This window comes from Dendrobates tinctorius, unplaced genomic scaffold (genome assembly GCF_039654945.1).
Source record: "Dendrobates tinctorius isolate UK_male_01 unplaced genomic scaffold, ASM3965494v1 ptg000083l, whole genome shotgun sequence".
In the NCBI taxonomy this organism is placed as follows: Eukaryota; Metazoa; Chordata; class Amphibia; order Anura; family Dendrobatidae; genus Dendrobates; species Dendrobates tinctorius.
In genome coordinates, this window is record NW_027361751.1 from 1,004,610 (window position 1) to 1,027,962 (window position 23,353).

Sequence of the window (23,353 nt, forward strand, 5' to 3'; positions counted from 1 at the left end):
ACTTACCACAGTTAGTTACTATGCCCGGGCAGCGCCGGGCTCTTCAGCTAGTATATCAATAAATTATAGATGTTGCTCAAATAATAGGTTAACGCCTTGAAATCTGGTGTGCTCAACATGAACAGCTGAATATGCATGATCCTGTCCGTAGATGAACTGCAAGGAAAGTAAATCATTACATGGGATTATGGTATTTACTATTAATGATGCGGATTCATTTCAAATTTCTCTGTAATTTTAAGGGCCACAGCCATAAATTTTCCATAATGAATTAACGCTCTGTTTACTGACATCACAAAAGATATTTGGTAAATCCCGTACCATGTCCGTAATGCTTTTCTTATCTGAACTTTTCTATGTTTCTGTTCTGATTTTCTTTTTTCTTTTATTCTTTTCAAGAGTTTACAAGTGGACAAACACAGATCGACGAAAAAGTGGATATCTTAAAAAAACATCTTACTGAAATGTATCATGAGCCTTCATTCTTTTGTTCATCTCCTTTTGGGGATTCCGTTACTATAGATTTGGACTCGCATTTTGCTGACATCTGTGTTATGTTAAAAGACATAAAAAATAAACCAGTTCGGCAGCTGACATTACCAGATATCCTCTCTGAGCTAAGAGATGTCATCATGATTGAAGGGGAAGCCGGCAGTGGGAAATCCGCTCTTCTCAGAAAGATAGCCATTCTCTGGGCCTCAGGATCCTGTCCTATAATCAGTAGATTTAGTCTCGTGTTTTTTATTTCTCTTACTTCTGCAAAAAGCCATCAAAATCTCAGTGACCTCATCTGCCAACAACTGATCGGATACTCAACATACTTGACAGAAGAAAGCCTGGGGGAAATCATGGCGAAACTAAAGGATAAGGTACTCTTCCTCCTGGATGACTATGGTATGGTGAACTCAGCTCCCGAAGCCATAGAGGAATTAATACTGAAGAACCCTTGGAACAGATTGAATCTGGCAGTCACCGTGAGCACCGACAAGGGGATGAAACTGCGGCAATATGCAAGGACCATAATGAGCATCCATAAGTTCCCTCTATATAGTGCGATTTACCTAGCCAAAAACCTCTGTCCACGTGATAGTAAAAATTTAGACGCATTTATACTGGAATTGCTAACATCTAAAAATTTTCCAGCCATATTAAAAACCCCTTTAATGATTCTTGCCCAGTGTTCCTCTTGGATTCAGCATCCTAACAACAATACCACAGGTGACATCCAAGTGTTTAAGGAATACATAAAATATAACATTACAAAGTTTGCTAATGAGACGGAAGCAGTGACGTCCCAGGTGTCTTCTTGCGGAGAACTTTCTCTCAAGGGACTGTTCAATTCCCAATTTCAGTTTGTAGAGAATGACTTAAGAACAGCTGGTGTGGATGAGGACAAAGTCATCAAATATGGACTATTGAGTAAATTTACAGCACAAAGGCTCCATTCAACGTATGAGTTCTATGATCCTTCATTCCAGGAGTTTCTTGCTGGAAAGAGACTCAGCGAATTGCTAGAGTCTGAGAAAAGAGAAGATCTGGAAAAAGGTTACCATTACCTTCATCAGATAAATACTTTCCTTAAAATGATTGGACGCTACTGCTATTTATTAAAATACGCAACCAGGATTTCTACGAAAGCAACTCTCAAGATACTTTCATATCTCTTCAGTCTTTATGAGGACCCAGAAGCTTTGGCTTGTCATCTAGACAGTACAGAACACTTGCAGCGCCACCCAGAACTTAAGCTAGAAGAAGAATTATTTTTTTTGATACTTCGTAAACACAAACCCGTGGATATAAATTTGGTTCTAATGATTGCACTTGCAACATTTTCCATTGACTCAGCCATGGAGAGTCAGTGTCTACCAGACTGTGCTCCCATCATAAAACAGTTTCTTTCAGGGAAATCATTTGAGTTTGCTGTTAGTCTGATCAACAACAATTCTGCTGAAAAAATTCTCAGTTTTATTGAAAAATATCCAGAAAGTATTAGTCTGTTGAGCAGCATCAAGTTTAACATTAATGCAGAGAAGCAGCAAACCCCACCAGATCATTCAAGGTTGGAGAGATGTTTGGAAAGTTATGGTGTCCCTACAGTAGAAAGGGATTATGCAGAGGCATATCTTCCACTCAGTGATATAAAAAAAGAGAATGAAAAGTCAAAAAACGACACCTCTGAATTCTACTCAATTTTCCCCAGCCAAATTGTAATAATAGACTCAATTATTCACCCATTTACATCTATTGGGGGGTATAAGGTGCCAGTTTTTAAAATTCAAGTAAATGATGTGAATCATGATAATTTTTCTCGAGTAAATTGTGACAACTTCAAGGTCCTTTTTTCAATATCAGATAGAATTGAGCTAGAATTGAAAGATTGTACAGATTTTGTCAAGCACCTTGCCCCTGCAATTGAGCAGCACTTAAGTTCTTTCAGGAAATTATGCATTTGCGATTCTTATTTGACAGAAGAGGAACAAAATTTGATTCTCAAGATGTCTTCTCTAGAATGCCTGGATATTGGATGTAACTATGCTGAAAACTACCCAGGTACATTCCAATGGCAAGATCTTTTCTTTTTTTCATTTTAATCGTATTTGAGTAATTTAGCTGTAACTATGGGATTGGGCTCTGTTCATGCTAACTTTACATAAACTTTTAGAGTAAAAAAAAAAAGAAAGCTATAGAAATATTAGTTCCTAATTTTCCATTTCAAATTCTTAGGCTTAGTAGACTTCATATGTATGGTTTAGTTTACCCTGTGAATGTTTCAATTGTTTGAAAAGGGTTCCTATTAAAGGGAATCGGTCACCTATTTTTTCGACCTCAAGCTGCGGCCACCACCATCAGGGGCTTATCTACAGCATTCTGTAATGCTGTAGATAAGCCGGCCGATGTAACCTGAGAGAAGAAAAACGAGTTATATTATACTCACCTAGGGGGGGTCCGGGTCCGATTTTGGTCAGATGGGTGTCGCGGTCCGGTCCGGCACCTCCCATCTTCTAGCGGTGACGTCCTCTTCTTTGCTTCCCGGCGTGGCGCCGGGAAAGCTTAGAGAGGTCCGGCGCCTGCACACTGCAGTACTCTGCCCTGCCCTCAACAGGGCAGAGCAGTGCGCCGGAGCCGCGACGGGAGGCAAAGAAGAGGGTGTCACTGCTAGAAAATGGGAGGGACCGGACCGCGACACCCATCTGACCAAAACTGGACCTGGACCGCCCCCGGGTGAGTATAATAAAACTCGTTTTTCTTCTCTTTCAGGTTACATCGGAGGCTTATCTACAGCATTAAAGAATGCTGTAGATAAGCCCCTGATGATGGTGGCTGCAGCTTGAGGTCGAAAAAATAGGTGACAGATTCCCTTTAAATTGTACATTTAATGCTTGGGCTGTGAATGCTAGGACCATCACCAATCTTAAGAATGACCACTACTCCAATCCTTTTAAAGGTCCGAGAAAGATAACCATTCCAAAAGTCTTACAAAAGTGAATGGATGGACTAACCAAACAACCAAGAAACACTGGATTAACAGAAAATTTCAAACAGGAAATTAGGTGATAATTATTTATTTTTATTAATTAATTAATTAATGGTGGCAAGAGAGATTACATAAAATATATATACATAAAATCAATGTGCACGTATACAGGACCAAAGTATAAAAAATGCCATATTGGAAAATGGTAACCCTCAAAGAGTAATAACAGCCTATATTTCTGTTGTTTTAAAAGTGAATGGAGCAGAGATCATGCATGTACAATAATGTTCAACTCACACATAAACCTCATTCTTTGGATTGATATGGGGTCCCAGTTCTCATACCCACAGCAATTACGTAATTACCACCTATCCTATGGAAACCATTTTTTTTCTTTATTGTTTACTAGTAGAGCCAAATAGTAAAATTTGAACAGCTACGGTTTATGTTTTTTTTTTCTGATTACTGATTCGAGAGACATCTTAGGTATGCTTTTCTGCAAGGAAAATTAGTATTTTTAATATGTTTTTAACAAGAATGACACTTATCAGCGAAGCTCACACAGCTTGAGTTGCAAGACCCAAATGTAAAGAAAAAAATCATGATAATATAATAATCTTGCAAGTGACAAGTAGGAGAGGTAGTTTTCTATAAGCCGATATCTCACTCTAATGCACGACGCAACATAAGTACAGATGAGTAGGGAGGAACGAAAAGTAAAGTGCTCGAATGCTCGTTACTTGAACCGAGCAATTCCTAATGCTTGGATGCTCATTTTAAGTGCGAGTATAATGTGAGCATTTTCCCGGAAAACTCTACAAGGAGGTCTGGGGGCAGTGGAAATGTTGAAATGGATGGAAAAAAGTGCTTAATGGAAGGAGAACAGCATGGGGAAGACCCCTCGTAGAATCTCTGACTCCAAAATCGCTGCTCAGAACAATGGTGTCACACTTTTACTCCACTTTAAGAGAAAGAGAATTAGAATTTGAGTTTACAGGAAAAAAAATGTTAAGAAACATTCTTCTCTGTATAATCACTTGTAAATAAGGTAATTTTTAAAAAGGATTTAAATGATAATAATAATTTAAGTAAACCAAAATTGAAATTTTTATTTAAAAAAATTAAATTTCAGTGTAATTTATGAACTGCAAAGCTTGCCAAAAATTACAAGCAGGGTCATCCATACTCCCTTCAAGACCCCAACTGTAGTATCTTATTCAAATATTGTGAACAAATAGTAGTTGTGGTACTCCTACACTCAGAAAAGCTCTGCACACTGCAAAGCCTGCCAAAAAATTACAAGCAGGGCCATCCATACACACTTGAAGGCAACAACTGGAGTGCCTCAGTCAAATATTAAGAGACTGTAGTTGTGGTACTTCTACACTCACAAAGGCTCTGTACACAGTGCAAAGCAAGAAAAAAATTATAAGGATGGTCATCCATAGACCCTTGAAGGAGCCAACTGGAGGGCCTAATTAATCCCTTTACTTCCAAGGGTGGTTTGCACGTTCATGACCGGGCCAATTTTTACAATTCTGACCACTGTCCCTTTATGAGGTAATAACTCTGAAACGCTTCCATGGATCCGGGTGATTCTGACTTTGTTTTCTCGTGACATATTGTACTTCATGTTAGTGGTAAAATTTCATTCAAATAACTTGTGTTTATTTGTGAAAAAAAAGCGGAAATTTGGAGAAAATTTTGAAAATGTCGCAATTTTCCAACTTTGAATTATTATGCCCTTAAATCACAGAGATATGGCACCCAAACAACTTAATAAGTAACATTTCCCACAAGTTTACTTTACATCAGAACAATTTTGGAACCAAAATTTTTTTTGTTAGGAAGTTATAAGGGTTAAAAGTTGACCAGCGATTTCTCATTTTTGCAACACCATTTTATTTTTACGGACCACATCACATTTGAAGTCACTTTGAGGGGTCTATATGATAGAAAATCCCCAAAAGTGACACCATTCTAAAAACTGCACCCCTCAAGGTGCTCAAAACCACATTCAAGAAGTTTATTAACCCTTCAGGTGCTTCACAGGAATTTTTTTAATGTTTAAAAAAAAATGAACATTTAACTTTTTTTCACAAAAAAATTACTTCAGGTCCAATTTTTTTTATTTTACCAAGAGTAACAGGAGAAATTAGACTGCAAAAGTTATTGTGCAATTTGTCCTGAGTACGCTGATACCTGATAAGTGGGGAGAAACCACTGTTTCGGTGCATGGCAGGGCTCAGAAGGGTAGGAGCGCCGTTTGACTTTTTCAATGCAAAATTGGCTGGAATTCAGATCAGACGCCATGTCACGTTTGGAGAGCCCCTGATGTGCCTAAACAGTGGAAACTCTCCACAAGTGACCCCATTTTGGAAACTAGACCCCCCAAGTAACTTATCTAGATATGTGGTGAGAACTTTGAACCCCCAAGGGCTTCACAGAAGTTTATAACGTACAGCCGTACAATAAAAAAAATCATATTTTTTCCACAAAAATGATCTTTTCACCCTCAATTTTTATTTTTCCAAGGGTAACAGGACCCCAAAAATTATTGTGCAATTTGTCCTGAGTACGCTGATACCCCATATGTGGGGGTAAACCACTATTTGGGCACATGGCAGAGCTCGGAAGGGAAGCAGCGCCATTTGACTTTTTTGGCTGGAATTGAGATCGGACACCATGTCGAGTTTGGAAAGCCCCTGATGTACCAAAACAGTGGAAACCCCCCACAAATGACACCATTTTGGAAACTAGACCCCCCAAGGAACTTATCTAGATGTGTGGTGAGAACTTTAAACCCCCAAGGGCTTCACAGAAGTTTATAACGTACAGCCGTACAATTAAAAAATCATATTTTTTCCACAAAAATGATCTTTTCACCCTCAATTTTTATTTTTCCAAGGGTAACAGGACCCCAGAAGTTATTATGCAATTTGTGATGAGTACGCTGATACCCCATATGTGGGGGAGCTCAGAAGGGAAGCAGCGCCATTTGACTTTTTTGGCTGGAATTGGGATTGGACGCCATGCCGCGTTTGGAAAGCCCCTGATGTGCCTAAACAGTGGAAACCCCCCACAAATGACACCATTTTGGAAACTAGACCCCCTAAGGAACTTATCTAGATGTGTGGTGAGCACTTTGAACCACCCAGTGCTTCATAGAAGCTTATAACGCCCGGGCGTGAAAAGAAAAAAAATCATCTTTTTTCCAAAAACATGATCTTTTAGTCCCCAATTTTTTTATTTTCCCAAGGGTAACAGGAGAAATTGGTCCCCAAGGGTTGTTGTCCAATTTGTCCTGAGTACCCTGACACCCAATATGTGGGAGAAAACTGCTGTATGGGCACACGTCGGGGCTGGGAAGGGAAGTAGTGACGTCTTGGAATGCAGACTTTGATGGAATGGTTTGCGGGTGTCATGTCGCATTTGGAGAGCCTCTGATGTGCTTAAACTGTTGAAACTCCCCACAAGTGACCCCATTTTGGAAGCTAGACCCCCCCACGGAACTTATCTAGATGTGTGGTGAGCACTTTGAACCCCCAAGTGCTTCACAGAAGTTTAGAACATCTGGGTGTGAAAATATAAAAATCATATTTTTTTCCACAAAAATGATATTTTTGCCCCCAATTTTTTATTTTCCTAAGGGTAACAGGAGAAATTGGACCTCAAAAGTTGTTTTGCAATTTGTCCTGAGAAGGCCGATGTTAGGAATGGCGGAATGCACTAAATAAAAATAATTAATAAAGTGCGTTCGCCGCTCGGGCTCCACCGTGCAGTAGGTGTTACACCGCTTCTAGGTAATGACAGAGGTGCAATATGGCGATATAATGCGCACGGGTTCAACTTCACCCGAAGTGCGCAGAGCGGGCTCTGTTCACACACAGAGGCGCCGCAACATAAACATACAAAAACACTGAGCCTGTTAGTGTCACAGGCCTCAGGTAAATGCACACACGGTATCAGGTCACAGGAGCAGGACCTAAGACAGAGGAGCTGCGTCCGTCTAGACCTACCGTGTGTGCGGCGTTGCTACTGCAAGCGCCAAGAAGGACTGCAACTGCAGCGCGGCGTAGGACACTGCCGCTCGACGACAAAGCTAGAAATCAAGCGCAATGTCGGACGCTAGTGTAGAGGTGCAGTGCACAGTGGCCTAAGGCTTGCCACTGACTGGCGCTGACTGCTGAACTAACTCCCTATCCACATGCATAATATCAGAGGGAAGGGGTTTGATAATTAGTCAGTCACCAGAATCATACATCCGTCACCATTCACACATCTAGCAAGTATGGTCTATACTAGCGCATGGCCGAACGGTCATGCGCGCTTTTTATAGCCATGCGGGACCTTCCAGATCTCCGAGATGGACCAATGAGATCTGGGACAGGACCTGGGCACATGACTCCCGATCTCCAATGGGAGATCATCTCGAGAGCATGCCCAGTAGGAGCACAGAGGGGCTTAGTCTCTGGAGCGGTCTCTGGATTCCTGCAGAGCAGACACAGAAACCTGACGCCTAACAGGCCGATACCCCATATGTGGGGGTAAACCACTGTTTGGGCGCATGGCAGAGCTTGGAAGTGAAGGAGCACCATTTGACTTTTTCAACGCAGAATTGGCTGGAATTGAGATCAGACACCATGTTGCGTTTGGAGAGAACCTGATGTGCCCAAACAGTGAAAACCCCCCAATTCTAACTCCAACCCTAGCCCCAACACACCCTTAACACTAATCTCAGCCCTAACCCTAGCCCTAACCCTAGCCCTAACCCTAACCCTAGCCCTAACACTAATGGGAAAATGGAAATAATTACATTTTTTTTAATTTTATTATTTTTCTCTAACTAAGGGGGTGATAAGGGAGGGTTTGATTTACTATTTATAGCGGGTTTTTATGTTTGGCAGCTGTCATACGCAAAAAGACGCTTTTTATTGTAAAAATAGTTTTTTCATCACCACATTTTGAGAGCTATAATTTTTCCGTATTTTGACCCACAAAGTCATGTGAGGTCTTATTTTTTGTGGGACGAGTTGACGTTTTTATTGGTACCATTTTCGGGTGCATGACATTTTTTGATCGCTTTTTATTCCGATTTTTGGGAAGCAGAATGAACAAAAACCAGCATTTCAAGAATTTCTTTTGGGGGGTGCGTTCCGTTCCGCTTGTGGTAAAATTGATAAGGCGGCTTTATTCTTCGGGTCAGTACGATTACAGCTGCACCTCATTTATCTCTTTTTTTATGTTTGGCGCTTTTATGCAACGAAAACAATTTTATGTAAAAAATAATTATTTTTGCATCGCTTTATTCTGCGAGCTATAACTTTTTTATTTTTTCGCTGATGACGCTGTGTGGCAGCTCGTTTTTTGCGGGACAAGATGACGTTTTGAGCGGTACCATGGTTATTTATATCCGTCTTTTTGATTGCGCGTTATTGCACTTTTTGTTCGGTGGTATGATAATAAATCATTATTTTTTGCTTTGTTTTTTATTTTTATTTTTTAAGGGGTTCGCTAAAGGGGTTAACTAGTGAGAGAGTTTTATAGGGAGGGTCATTACGGACGCGGCGATACCAAATATGTGTACTTTTGTTTTGTTTTTTTTTATTTCCATAAAATTAATTTATAAGGGAATTTTTTTTTTTTAATTTATTTAGCAATTTTTTATAAATTATTTTTACACTTTTTTTTTAACTTTATTGCAATGTCCCAGGGGGGACATCACTGTCATGTGACAGATCGCTGATCTGTCACATCACAGATCGCTGTGACAGATCAGCGATCTGTCACAGGCAGTGCTGCAGGCTTCCTCGTCATGCGTACACCCCTGATGGCACCAACTGTAGTGCCTCATAAAAAAAAATTAAGAAAGTGTATTTGTGTTACTTCTACACTCATAAAGGCTCTGCACACAGTGAAAATCAAGAAACAAATTCTAAGGAGAGTCATCCATATACCCTTGAAGAAAACAACTAGAGGGCCTCATTCAAATATTGAAGATTAACAACTATTTATGTGCTGCTGCTTGTTCATTTTTATCAGGGTGAGCCTGTCAGCATTTTCTGCTGTCAGTTGAAAGTGCCTGCCTGTTATGACCCCCCCCCCACCCGAAGGCACTAAAGGACTGCTCAAACAAGACGCTAGTAGCAGAGCAGCACAACACCTCCAAAACCTAGAGGAACAGCTCATACCAGGTGTCCTGCTTTGAGACCCAATAGTTGAAAGTCGCAGAGTAATTAGGGAGTATGCTGGTTTTGTTGGTCAGGTATTGCTTGATCTTCTTTAAAAACATTCTTCTCCTTGTCAAAAATACCCAGTGATCAGGGCCTGAATGCTGGGAGGGTGTCATGAAATAGACCCATGCCTTTGACAGTGTAGCCCTGCCTCTGCTGTACCTGGTGTGTGTCTCCCTTGCTTCTCCACTTTGGTTGGGCAAGGAAGCTTGCCCACTACCGCTGGCAATGTCTGATGGGAATTTTTCCAACATATTTTCCACAATGGCCTTCTGGTATAACACTATTTTAGTAGACCTCTACATTTCAGGAAGGAGAGATGCAAGGTTCACCTTGTAGTGTGGGGTCTAGCAGGGTGAACAACTAGTACTCTTTTTTGGCCAAGATGGACATAATGCGAGGGTCACAGGAAAGTTAGCGGTACATCAAGTCGGCCATATGTGCCATGGTCCCTAACGCCAACCCTTCCCTGTCTGCACCATGATTATGACTCCCCATCTCCTCCTCCCTCTTTTCCTTCTCATTCCCATCCTCAGCCCATCCATGTAGGAGAGACGGGACAAAGCTTGTGTGGGTTCTAGCCTGTTGCGCCAGCAACCAGCTCCAGTTCCTCTTTCTCCTCCTCCTCCTCAGCCTCCACCTCCTCATTGTTACCCAATCCAAGCTGAGCAAATGTGATGAGGTTGGTCTGGGTAGTATCTTCCTGTCTCATGTATTCCTCCATCGCTACCTGGTCTGCATGCAAATCTTCATGTTTAATTGTCAGCAGCATCAGTCATCGCTGCTCACCATCCTTTTAGAGTTCTCAAAGTATTAAAGAACTGCACAAATGTTATACATCCATGCCCAATCTTCAGTTGTTATGTATGGAGGATCAGAATACTGACAGGCATGTTGGAGCTGTTATTCCACAACTGGCCTTTGCTGCTCAAAAAGCATTGCCAGCACGCGCAGTGTGGCATTCCAGCACATGGTGATGTCGCACACCAGTCAGTGAGCTGGCACTTGCATGCACAGCTACAGCACTGCCAGTGTGTCAGCAGCTGGAGCTGACTTGCAAAAATAGGTGCCGACGTGGCGTATCTTGACCAGAAGCTCTAACAAATCCGGGTAGGTTTTCAGAAACCGCTGAAATGCCAAATTGAAGATGTGGGACAAGCATGTTATGTGTATGAGTTTGGCAAGCTTCACAGTCGCCACCAGGTTATGGCCATTATCACAAACGACCATGCCTGGTTGTAGGTTCAGCGGCGAGAGCCACAGATGTCTGGTCTGTTATTCCTATCAATAACTCTGCTGCTGTGTGTGGTTTGTCTCCTAGACAAATTAGCTTCAGCAGAGCCTGTTGCCGCTGAGAAAACAGATCAGAGATAGAGCATGAGGAGGAGCAGCAGGGGGTTCGGGAACTGGTGTAAGAGGTGGAGGAAACCCTGATAGAAGTAGGTCCAGCAATCCTCAGCATCAGTAATAGATGTGCCGTGCCAGGGTGGTACTTGGCAACGGCCTCCCCAATATTTACCCCACATGCCAACAGGGAAATGTTGCGTCCATGGTCACAAGCGCTTGTCCACGTGTCACTCGTTAAGTGGATCATCCCAGTAACCACATTAGTAAGAGCCCAGGTGATGTTCCTGGACTAGTCCTGGTGCAAGGCAGGGATGGCATACCGGGAGATATAATGGTGGCTGGGGACTGAGTACCAATGGACGGCTGCCTTCATGAGTCGGAAGACACCCTCTGTGTCTACAAGTCTAAACTGCAATATCTCCACTACAAGCAGCCAGAAAATGTGCCCATTTAGTATTTTAACCTGTGGGTGGGTGGTTGGGAACTTTCTTTTTCATTCCAAGGCCTGGGCTAGGAACAGCTCAATGCTGTGCTGGGACAAGGATTTGGAAATGTCTGATCATCGTGCCTCAGAATGTGCAATGACAGGTACAGGGAGGGAGGCATCTGTGCCAGTGACATGGTCATGGGATTGGCAAGCACCTGGCACAGGGGAATAGGGAGTAGTATCCACATTTGTGGACCCAGGCATTCAGCCCTGGAACATGCAGGGCACAATCCAGAAATGATGATGTAAAAAGTGTCCTACAGTGGGATCACTGGTCTCCTGAGACTCGACGTGGTGGGAGGAAGGAGGATCAGGGTGAGAATTAAGTGATCTAGACTCTAGGATGGTGAGAATGGATCATGTGCAAGACTGAGTGGTGCTACCAAGCATGCTGGAAGCATTATCTGCTATCTAACCTAAATCCTGTTCACGCCGGTGTGGCTTCAGAAGTGGTGACCTGTGCCTCCCTGCAAAGTAGGACAGGAAGCTATGTGTCGTGGATGGGCGTGTTGTATATGCTCCAGCAACAGGCGCAGTCGCACATGCCTCACGTCCTCGTCGGCTGCACCATCATCAGCACTTCCTCTTCCCTATCCATACCGCACGAATTACACACACATTTTGTAATTGCTAGGTCTTTGGAAACCAAGTTTCCTTGGTTAATTGAAACTAAGCGGTTTTAAATTTTTTTTAAACCACTGTACTTTTACACAAAGCACGTTAAACTGTATGGATGACAATAGTCAATTTTTGGAACAAAAAAAATGCTGTGAACTGTAGCAGGCCAGGCGGTTTTTAAAAAATTTAAATCACCGTAATTTTACACATAGCACGTTGAACTGTATGAATGACAATACAATCAATTTTTTCACCAAAAAAATAAATAAATATGGTCCCCTGCAGAAGCTAGATATTTAGCAATAGACTGCAAAGCCCTAAGCCCGGCCTTGAGGCTGTATTCAGGCAATCCCTGCTCCAGCTGTAGTCCCTAGGCTAAATGCAAAATGTAAGAATGTATCACACAGCAACAGAAAAAGAACAAGATTAGCCATTAGAGGCACTTTTAGTGTGATGGTTCAGCATCAGCCCCAGTAGCACCACTAGAGGACTCTGATTAATGAAATTGTGCACACACAGTCATGGACAGCTACTCTCTCCCTCCAATCACAACTGTCCCTGAGCTGTGCAATGGGGTCAGTGTGCCGAGCATGGCGGCACCTGTCCTTTTATAACTTTTGATGAGGTCATTTGGCCAGCCAGTCACAGTAATGCCACTACCAAGATGGCTACGGCATTATAGTGTCTGGCAGGCTGTTTATTGGATGTGTAAAAGGCGCCAAACATGCGGGGCGGGGATTCGAGCATTCAATCCGAGCACCAGCCAAAAGTCAACAAGTGCCGAGTCAACCGAGCACCCAGATACTCGAATGATATCCGAGCATCATCGAGCATGTTCGCTCATCACTACAGTTCAGCATTAATCCTTTGTGAAGCTCAGCAAATGGTTGCCATTGTGTTAGAGACAAGGGGAAATTAAAGAAAACAGTGCTAATTTGAATATTTTTCTTTCACCGAGCAATACTATAAGACTCGATGGTCTTATTTAAAGAGAACCTGTACTTCCTCCACATAATATTATAATCACAAATCTGCATAAAAATTTACAATAATAATAGGTATAATTATTTTTGCAATTCGATAAAAGTATCAGGTGTTCAATATTATAAGCAAATAAATTAGTCCAACGCTCTCCTCCAGAGAGATTAGGACTGTGAATTAAGGAGAAATATCAAATTAAATCATTTCTAATATGCTGTTTTATTTATAACTGCAAGATCTCAAGACAACTAGTGAGATCTCATGGCTTAAGTTTCTGCCTTAGGGCATTGGTTGAAATAGTGGGAATATAAAGTCAGCATGATGAGAACTGTCAGAACATGTGTGTGTCACTTCAGAGGTGGGACTTGCAAAAGTGGAAAAACATGTCATACTAACGAAAGAGATATTTTTTCATTTTTTTAAATTAATTATACAGTGCCTTGAAAAATATTCTTCCACGTGCTTCCTCCATCTTCCACATCCTACCTGTGTCCCCTTCATGACACGTGGAATAATATTCTTTGGTCAGATGAGACCAAAGTAAAACTTTTTGGGCTAAATACAAAACTCTATGTTGTGGAAATATAACACTGCACGTCACCCTCAAAACACTATCACCACTGTCAAACATGGTGGTGGCAGCGTCTTGCTGTGGGGATGTTTTTCTTCAGCAGTGACAGGGTAATCCTAAGGGAAAAAGCTGAAAACGACTTGAAATTGGGATGTAGGTTCACCTTCTAGCAGGTCACCGACCCTAAACTACCAGAGCTATAATGGATGCTTTACATGAAAGGATATTCCTGTGTGTGAATGACCCAGTCACAGTTCAGACGAAAATCCCATTAAGAATCTGTAACAAAACTTGAAAATTGGTGTTCAGAGATATTCTCCATACAATCTCACTAAGACAGAGCTAGCTTGCAAAGTAGAATGGGCACAAATGTCAGCTTTTAGATGTGCAAAGTTGGTAGAGACCTACCCCAAAAGACTTGCAGCAGTAATTCCAGCAAAAGGTGATCCTACAAAGTATGGACTGAGGGGGCTGCATTCAAATACACATCACAATTTTCAGATTTATATTTTTTCAAATATTTAGAAAACCATGTATTATTTCCTTTACACTTCACAAATAATTGCTACATAGTGATGATATAATCACATAAAATCTGGGAAAAAAAACATTTAAGCTTGTGGGTGTTACTTATTAACTATTATTTATTTTTTTTGTTAAGTCTCTCGATTAATTAAAAACAAGTAAACAAGAGACCATTCCACTTGATAGTGTCTATTTAAAGTTCTTTCCTTAATCTTGATTTTTTTTGGTTCTAGAGCATTTGATTAGTGGTTTTCACAACTTTTCTAACTTATCAGAAGTATCTATCTATCTGCTGCAAAACCCTGAGGTGCTTGACCATCTACCAACAGAATTTGAAAAACTGGGTCAAATGAAAAAACTTGCTTTTGGTTGCACTAGTGTTAGCACTGGATCAATAAAATTTGGTAAGTATTTATGGTTGGAAAATGAGCCATGCAGTCCAACTTTGCTCATCATAATTACAAAAGAAGTGGGGCCTCTTTGGTACCTAAAAATATATTAATGGTTACCTTTGCTTAGAAAATTGTGCTGCTAAGTTCTGCAATATTCATTCTTTTATTCATATTCAAATCTCATAATATTCACCTTGCAGCTTGACCAACTTTTCACATTTTTCTCTCGTGGTAGTGTCCCTTTCAGTAATATAGGCTGAGTGTGAGGTATGCATGTCTCCAGGCTGCTGAGATTTTCAGTAGATCATTTATCATCACATCTTCTATCTTGCTTCAGTGCTGCAGTTTCTTTTACATGTGCTTTCATACTACTCTACAGGGTGGGCCATTTATATGGATACACCTAAATAAAATGGGAATGGTTGGTGATATCAACTTCCTCTTTGTGGCACATTAGTATATAGGAGAGGGGAAACTTTTCAACTTGTAAATAACTCATGAAACAATAAATCTATGTTAAAACCAAGCCCACAATTGTTTTTCTTGTGAATTTCTCAATAAGTTTGATGTGTCACATGACCCTCTTCCCATTGGAAAAAATAAAGTTGGATCCAAAATGGCTGACTTCAAAATGGCCACCATGGTCCCCACCCATCTTGAAAAGTTTCCCCCTCCCATATACTAATGTGCCACAAACAGGAAGTTGATATCACCAACCATTCCTATTTTATTTAGGTGTATCCATTAAATGGCCCACCCTGTATATGCTATTTTCTGGTCTTTCTTGAGATTCTTTACCCCAGTTTCATGCTGTGAAAATCAGTGTACAACCCGATTACCTACTGTCAGCAACACTGAGAAAGAGAGGACAGAGAATTATCAGGACCAGATGCTCTAACAAGTTTGTAAGATTTCTGCAAAATACTCAACTAGATATAGGGCTTATGCTGTAGAGCACCAATAAAAAAATCTGCAACGGTCTACATAGCCATTAAGTCTTGTGCACAGAGAGAATAAATTCTCTAAGAAAAAATATTAGAAATCACGCTAAATGTTTTGCTTCAATAGATAAGCTGCATAAATTAAAGCTTATGTACAAGTTTATTCCACAGACTACATAGTTTTGATGGACATATTAATCACATTCACATACTGTATGTCCACACAGTTCTCTCTCTAGGCTGAACCAAAAAGGGCATTGCTAAGCAAGCTGTGGTCAAAACTTGCAGAGAACTCTTTTAGAAAAAAAAAATGCTATGCCACCTTTGAAACCATTTTTTTATTGCTCCAGTGGATTAATAATGAAAATGTAACAATTTGGAATAAAAGATTCCCTATTGTTTTTTCCTATCATACCTGAATTGACCAATACTTTTCCATAGTAAGCGAAAATAAACAAATCCTGTGTAGAATTAGTAGTCATATTGCCTTCCATCGGTTACCACTCACCACACAATGTATGGTATTAAAAGGAATCTGACCGTAGGATCGTCCCTCCTGAGCCATCTATATGGACATGTAGGTCATAGGAAGCGGAATAAAATGATACCTTCATATCTGCAGAACAGATAATATCATACCTGCTATAAATAATTTTCTCAAAACATCAAAATTAATGGGCAATTCCCCATATCATAAGAACCTATATAGAATAACGGAGTCAAAATACCCAAACAAAAACTAGACTATGGAAATCACACCGATCAAATATTATAAAAGTGTTACATTTTATTAGACATTTTTTTTACAAAGACATAGTACAGAAAAAACTTGACAGAATGAGTCTATATCCAAGGTGGAGACACATCAGGAAGGCAAATCTGGTATAAATATATAGCACATATAAGTAATATTACCCTAAAATGTGGTATGTCGTGATAAATTGCCCAGAGGAGGGAGGGATTGAAACAGACACTTGTCAAAAATGTGTCAACAAAACACACCTTCCTTCATGTTCATCCTGGGGACTGCCCCTAAGCTCAAAAACTATAAATTCCCAAGTGGGGGTCTACATGAGCCCAGGAAAAATCCCCACAGCAATCAAAACGAAGGTGGAAACATTAAATAGTCGATCTGTGCCTGCAAGCCCATTACAAAAAATCACCCCTCCTACCAACCATGAAAAAATGGCCCACTAAAATACCATTGATAGATCACGATTTAGTACAATGGATAAGTAGTGGTTAAAACTTAGTTGGTGGTTGCATGCAATTATGCTGTGACCCCCCCTTTTTTTTCAAATCGGCAACACTATGAGGTTAAATTCTCCTTGACTTGATCAATATAAACTTTGCTTGATCAACCATTATGGTGCCATATATTTTATGTAGTGATACTCACAGGGGCTAAATTATTGGCTTCACACATGCGCAGTAGTGACCTGTCGCGCCGCTGCAGTCCTCCTCACGGGTCCGTTGTGTGTACATGCAGTCATGGCAACGGCCACTGCGTGGGCGCACGCCGGGTGCCGGGAGGACCGGTAGTGACGTGACGGGAAACAGGAGACCTTCTGCACATGCGCGACTTCTTTAATGGAGCGCGCCACTTTCTTTCTCATCCCCCTATATAAAGGATGCAGCTGGCTCTGTTTAGCACCCACACAGCCCCCCGAAGAAGCCCAGCAGGGCAAAATGCGTCGGGCAGCAGGGAGGCTTTTCAGGACCCCACATGGGTAAGGTGACGCATTATATGGCACTATCAATGGTATTTTAGTGGGCCATTTTTTCATGGTTGGTAGGAGGGGTGATTTTTTGTAATGGGCTTGCAGGCACAGATCGACTATTTAATGTTTCCACCTTCGTTTTGATTGCTGTGGGGATTTTTCCTGGGCTCATGTAGACCCCCACTTGGGAATTTATCGTTTTTGAGCTTAGGGGCAGTCCCCAGGATGAACATGAAGGAAGGTGTGTTTTGTTGACACATTTTTGACAAGTGTCTGTTTCAATCCCTCCCTCCTCTTGGTAATTTTTCATGACATACCACATTTTAGGGTAATATTACTTATATGGGCTATATATTTATACCAGATTTGCCTTCCTGATATGTCTCCACCTTGGATATAGACTCATTCTGTCAAGTTTTTTCTGTACTATGTCTTTGTTTAAAACAATGTCTAATAAAATGTAACACTATTATAATATTTGATCAGTGTGATTTCCATAGTCTAGTTTTTGTTTGGGTATTTTGACTCCGTTATTCTATATAGGTTCTCTTCATATCTGCAGTCTGATGTCTTATTCCAGAGAAGTCCTTGTTTTTTTAATAAGTAAGGCTAGTTTCACATTAGCGTTCGAGGGCGCAGCGCAGGGCCGCCGCTAAGCCCCGCCCCCTCAGGTCAGTTCCTCCTCTGATCGCATGAGGCTGCATGCGATCAGCGTATCCTATATTTTGCATTGGATACGCTGATCATGCGCTGGTCTGATTTTGCTGGCTCTGCGCCCAGCGCACAAAAATGCAACACGGTGCGTTTTTGTGCGCTGGGCGTAGCGCCAAAAGGGCGCAGTGCCAGCAAAATCAGACCAGCGCATGGTCCGCGCACGACCAGCGTATCCAACGCTAAATATAGGATATGCTGATCGCATGCAGCATCATGTGATCCGAGGAGGAACTGACCGGAGGGGGCGCTGCCAGGGGCGGGGCTTAGCGGCGGCCCTGCACTGCGCCCACGAATGCTAGTGTGAAACTAGCCTAAATGCCCTCTTCCAGGTTCTGGGGAGGACACTGCCTGGAAGATAACTCTGCCTCCAGGGATTATTTTACATGAAGGCACAGTTACCAGTGTAAGACATGTAACTAACACAGAACAGGAGAAATGTAATTTGTCTTCTTGCAAACACATTTTGCAACTCTCTGAGCTCTGTTATATTGCAACAATATCACAAATCTGTCTGCCTGTGAGCTCGAAGCTGATGCTGAGAGGAAAATGCAGATGTGTCAGTTATAACCACACACAGCTCTGCAGTGATATCAGGAGAGCAGAGAGCGGCTATTGCACATCACAGGTAACAGGGGCCGATACTGACAGCTTGGGGCCCCTGTGCAAGAAATGTGTCTGGGCCCCCTTCCTTTTATGGCGACAAAGCTATATATATATATTGCGCCACAAACATACATGTATATATTACATAGTCTCCTTTATTATGTATATTGCCGTCCCTTATTATGCAGTGCGCTCTCTTGCTATGTACAGCACCGTTCCCTACATATTGGATTATATAGAGCCCTGTTTTTTATTACATACCGTCCTGTCTTGTTAGCTGTATAATGCAATGATGGCTAGGAAAGCTTCCTTTCTAATGGAGGAGATGATGGACTGGTCGTCTGGTCACCGGCTCCTCCATCAGCAGTCATTTTATATCTAAAAAGAGAGGGGACTATGTAATAAAAGAGGGCACTGTTAATAACAAAATTAACAAGAATACACTATGTAAGAGAAAGCACTGTACATAACAGCAGAGGAAGCTATATAATAAGGGACGGCACCATATATAACTAGAGAGGATGGTACGTAATAATAATAAGAGGAAACTATGTAACTAAGGATGGTGTTATACAGAATTAGTGAGTACACTATATGCTAAGGGACTGTTATACATATAAGTACATATACTATATGCTAAGGGACTGTGTTAGACATAATAAACGAGTACACTATATACTAAGGGACTGTGTTAGACATAATAAGCGATAATGTCTTCCTCCACCTACCCCTGTTTCTTAGTCCATTGTAAGTCCCCCTTCCCCCCATCCCAATCCCCTACACCCTTCATTGTCCTCCTCTTCCCACATCCCATTATTGTCCTCCAACCCACCCCATCATTGCCCTCTTTACCACTTCCATCATTGCCTTCTCCCCCACCACTATCATTACTTTCTCCCCTGCCACCCCATCATTGCCCTTTCTACCACCTCCATCATTGTCTTCTCCACCACCCCCATCATTGCCTCCTTTTCCATCACTCCCATCATTGTCTTTTCCACTACCACAATCATTGCCTTCTCCCCCACCCCATCATTGCCCTTTCCACCACTTCCATCATTTTCTCTTCCCCCACCATCCCCATCATTGCCCTCTGCCTCACCCCCATCTTGGCCTTCTCACCATCACCTCCATCATGGCCTTCTCCCCATCACCTCCATCATGGCCTTTTCTCCATCACCTCCATCATGGCCTTTTCCCCATCACCTCCATCATGGCCTTTTCCCCATCACCTCCATCATAGCCTTTTCCCCATCACCTCCATCATGGCCTTCTCCCCATCACCTCCATCATGGCCTTCTCCCCATCACCTCCATCATGGCCTTCTCTCCATCACCTCCATCATGGCCTTCTCCCCATCACCTCCATCATGGCCTTCTCCCCATCACCTCCATCATGGCCTTCTCCCCATCACCTCCCTCATGGTCTTTTCTCCATCACCTCCATCATGGTCTTTTCCCCATCACCTCCATCATGGCCTTTTCACCATCACTTCCATCATGGCCTTTTCCCCATCACCTCCATCACGGCCTTCTCCCCATCACCTCCATCATGGCCTTCTCCCCATCATGGCCTTCTCCCCATCACCCCATCATGGCCTTCTCCACATACACACACACACATACACATCGATCCACACACACATACACACGACACATACATACATCCACATCCACTTCACACACATACTACATCACTGCCTTCTCTCCATCACTACCCATCACTCCCATCATCATACTACATACACACACACACATACACAGTCACACGCACACATCAGCAGTGATAGGCAGCACAGTACCACACATGTCCGCTCCGCAGCATCACCGCCTCCGCCCTCCGGCTGCTTCCTGTGTCTCTGGCATGGCGGCCGCACCGCTGAATGATGACGTCATTCAGCAGCGCTGCTCTCTGTGTCAGAGAGACACAGGAAGCGCTGGCGCCGGGCAGGAAGGATCCTTGCAGCTCCTCTCCTGCTGTTTTCTCTAGCAGGCAGCGGAGCTGTTGGGATCTCTCCCTGCCCGCCGCTACACGAGGGCAATCTAGCCAGGGACCCCCTGGAGCCTTGGGCCCGGAGATTGCCCTCATCATTAGCCGCCCTGCAGGGGCCCCCTGGAGCCTCTGGGCCCTGGTGCAATGCACCGGTTGAACCGGTGGTATGTCCGCCTATGACAGGTAATTATTACACATCATACTGGTAAGTAACAATTACACATCACACTGGTAACCATTATACATCACAGCAGTAACACTGGTAACCATTACACATCACACTGGTAACTGCCCCTTCATGCAAAATAAGCTCTGGAAGCAGTGTTATCTTCCAAGCAGCATCCTCCTCAGAGCCTGAAAGAGGTAATTTACATAAAGTGATAAAAGATGATTTCTCAACAACAAGGCATCTGATATGAGACACACAGGGAGGACTTTTTCAGCAGTCTATAACCTGTATGCACTTATGAATAGTTTAGATAGGTCAAATGTGTTGACAGATTCCCTGTAAAGGGAGTATATGACCCCAAAATCAATATAACAATCATAGAATATTAGAGTTGGAAGGGACCCCCTGGGTCATCTGGTCCAGCCCCCTGCTCAATGCAGGATTCAGTAAATCATCCAAGACAGATCTCTGTCCAGCCTCTGAAGACTTCAGTTTAAGAAGAACTCACTACCTCTCGTGGTAGCCTGTTTCACTCATTGATCAACCTCACTGTCAAAAGGTTTATTTCTAATATCTAATCTGTGTCTGTTTCAGCTCCTCTCCTGCTGTTTTCTCTAGCAGGCAGCGGAGCTGTTGGGATCTCTCCCTGCCCGCCGCTACACGAGGGCAATCTGGCCAGGGACCCCCTGGAGCCTTGGGCCCGGAGATTGCCCTCATCATTAGCCGCCCTGCAGGGGCCCCCTGGAGCCTCTGGGCCCTGGTGCAATGCACCGGTTGAACCGGTGGTATGTCCGCCCATGACAGTTAATTATTACACATCATACTGGTAAGTAACAATTACACATCACACTGGTAACCATTATACATCACAGCAGTAACACTGGTAACCATTACACATCACACTGGTAACTGCCCCTTCATGCAAAATAAGCTCTGGAAGCAGAGTTATCTTCCAAGCAGCGTCCTCCCCAGAGCCTTAAAGAGGTAATTTACATAAAGTGATAAAAGATGATTTCTCAACACCAAGGCATCTGATAAGAGACACATAGGGAAGACTTTTTCAGCAGTCTATAACCTGTATGCACTTATGAATAGTTTAGATAGGTCAAATATGTTGACAGATTCCCTGTAAAGGGAGTATATGACCCCAAAATCAATATAACAATCATAGAATATTAGAGTTGGAAGGGACCCCCTGGGTCATCTGGTCCAGCCCCCTGCTCAATGCAGGATTCAGTAAATCATCCAAGACAGATATCTGTCCAGCCTCTGAAGACTTCAGTTTAAGAAGCACTCACTACCTCTCGTGGCAGCCTGTTTCACTCATTTATCAACCTCACTGTCAAAAAGTTTTTTTCTAATATCTAATCTGTGTCTGTTTCATCTCATTGCTTCTAGTCTTTCTTTGTGCAAATGAGAATAAAGCTGATTGCTCTACATTGTGACAGCGCTTGAGGTATTTGTAGACAGCTACTAAGTCTCCTCTCAGTCTTCTCTTTTGCTAGCTGAACATTCCCCTAACCTCTCACTGTTCCTCATAGCACATTGTTTGCAGACCAGTCACCATTCTGGTAGCTCTTCTCTGAACTTGCTCCAGTTTGTTCATGATTTTTTTCAAATTTAGTGCCAAGAACTGGACACGGCATTCCAGATGAGGTCTGACTAAAGAGGAGTAAAGGGGGATAATTACTTCACGTGATCTAGACAGTATGCTTCTGTTAATGCAACCCAGAACTGTGTCATTTTTGCTGCTGCATCACAATGTTGACTCATGTGCAGGCTGTGATCTATTAGTGTACCCAAGTGTTTTTCACATGTGCTGTTGCTTAGACCTCCTCCTCTCATTGTGTATGTTTTTTTTCTTTTTTTCTTCATTTTTCTTGCCCAGATGTAGGTCTTTACATTTCTCCCTGTTAATAACCATTCTATTAGTTGTTGTAGTTGTTGCCCACAGTTCCAGTTTGTTTAGAACTTTTTGAATCCTCTCTTATTTAAGTTAAGCACATTGTCATTTGGGGGAATTAGCTCCTAGGAAAAATGTACTTATGTTGAAGTAAATACTGCCTTTATATGCCAAAAAAAAATTATGTTGATATGCAAATTAGGTCTCTCCATGCAGCCTTGCCATGTCCAAGAGATATGGTGCACTATTACTATCCTCAATTAACATGAACTGCTGTGAGCACTGGTATAGACGTATATAGTGTAACACTTGGAGCTCTCAGACCACTCTGCTGCAGCGCCTCTGTCCTCTAATACAGGCTTCAGAGAGATGAGGAGAAAGTGGACGATTGGGTTGATGCAGCAGATAAGAGAGCTTTATGAGCACTGATGTTGTGTCCTGCTGTTATTAGTGATGGACAGTCCGGCTCTTTTTGGTAATCTGGATCACTTGACTTCACTCACCAAAAAGAGCTGGATCTTTTAGGTGCCTGTTAAATAAATATGTGTTAAACCCAGAGGAACACACATTTAAGATGAAATTAATGCAGCCGAAACCCCACTCAGGGTTTCGACCAACGAGGACTGTCATTTTACAACCAGTGAGAGTCATTCAGAGACTTTAAGGTTAGATTCCCAAGAT

At 42.3% G+C, this 23,353-nt stretch overlaps 1 protein-coding gene across 2 annotated transcripts in view; it reads left to right on the forward strand.

The window, feature by feature from the left end:
* The window catches only part of LOC141097070 (baculoviral IAP repeat-containing protein 1-like), a 102,159-nt gene that overhangs the window by 57,882 nt on the left and 20,924 nt on the right, over positions 1-23,353 (forward strand). For both annotated transcript variants that reach the window (XM_073584042.1, XM_073584041.1), the window contains exons 6-7: positions 400-2,550; positions 14,471-14,641. In XM_073584042.1, coding sequence (XP_073440143.1) covers positions 400-2,550; positions 14,471-14,641 — 2,322 coding nt within the window. The remainder of the gene's footprint in view (positions 1-399; positions 2,551-14,470; positions 14,642-23,353) is intronic.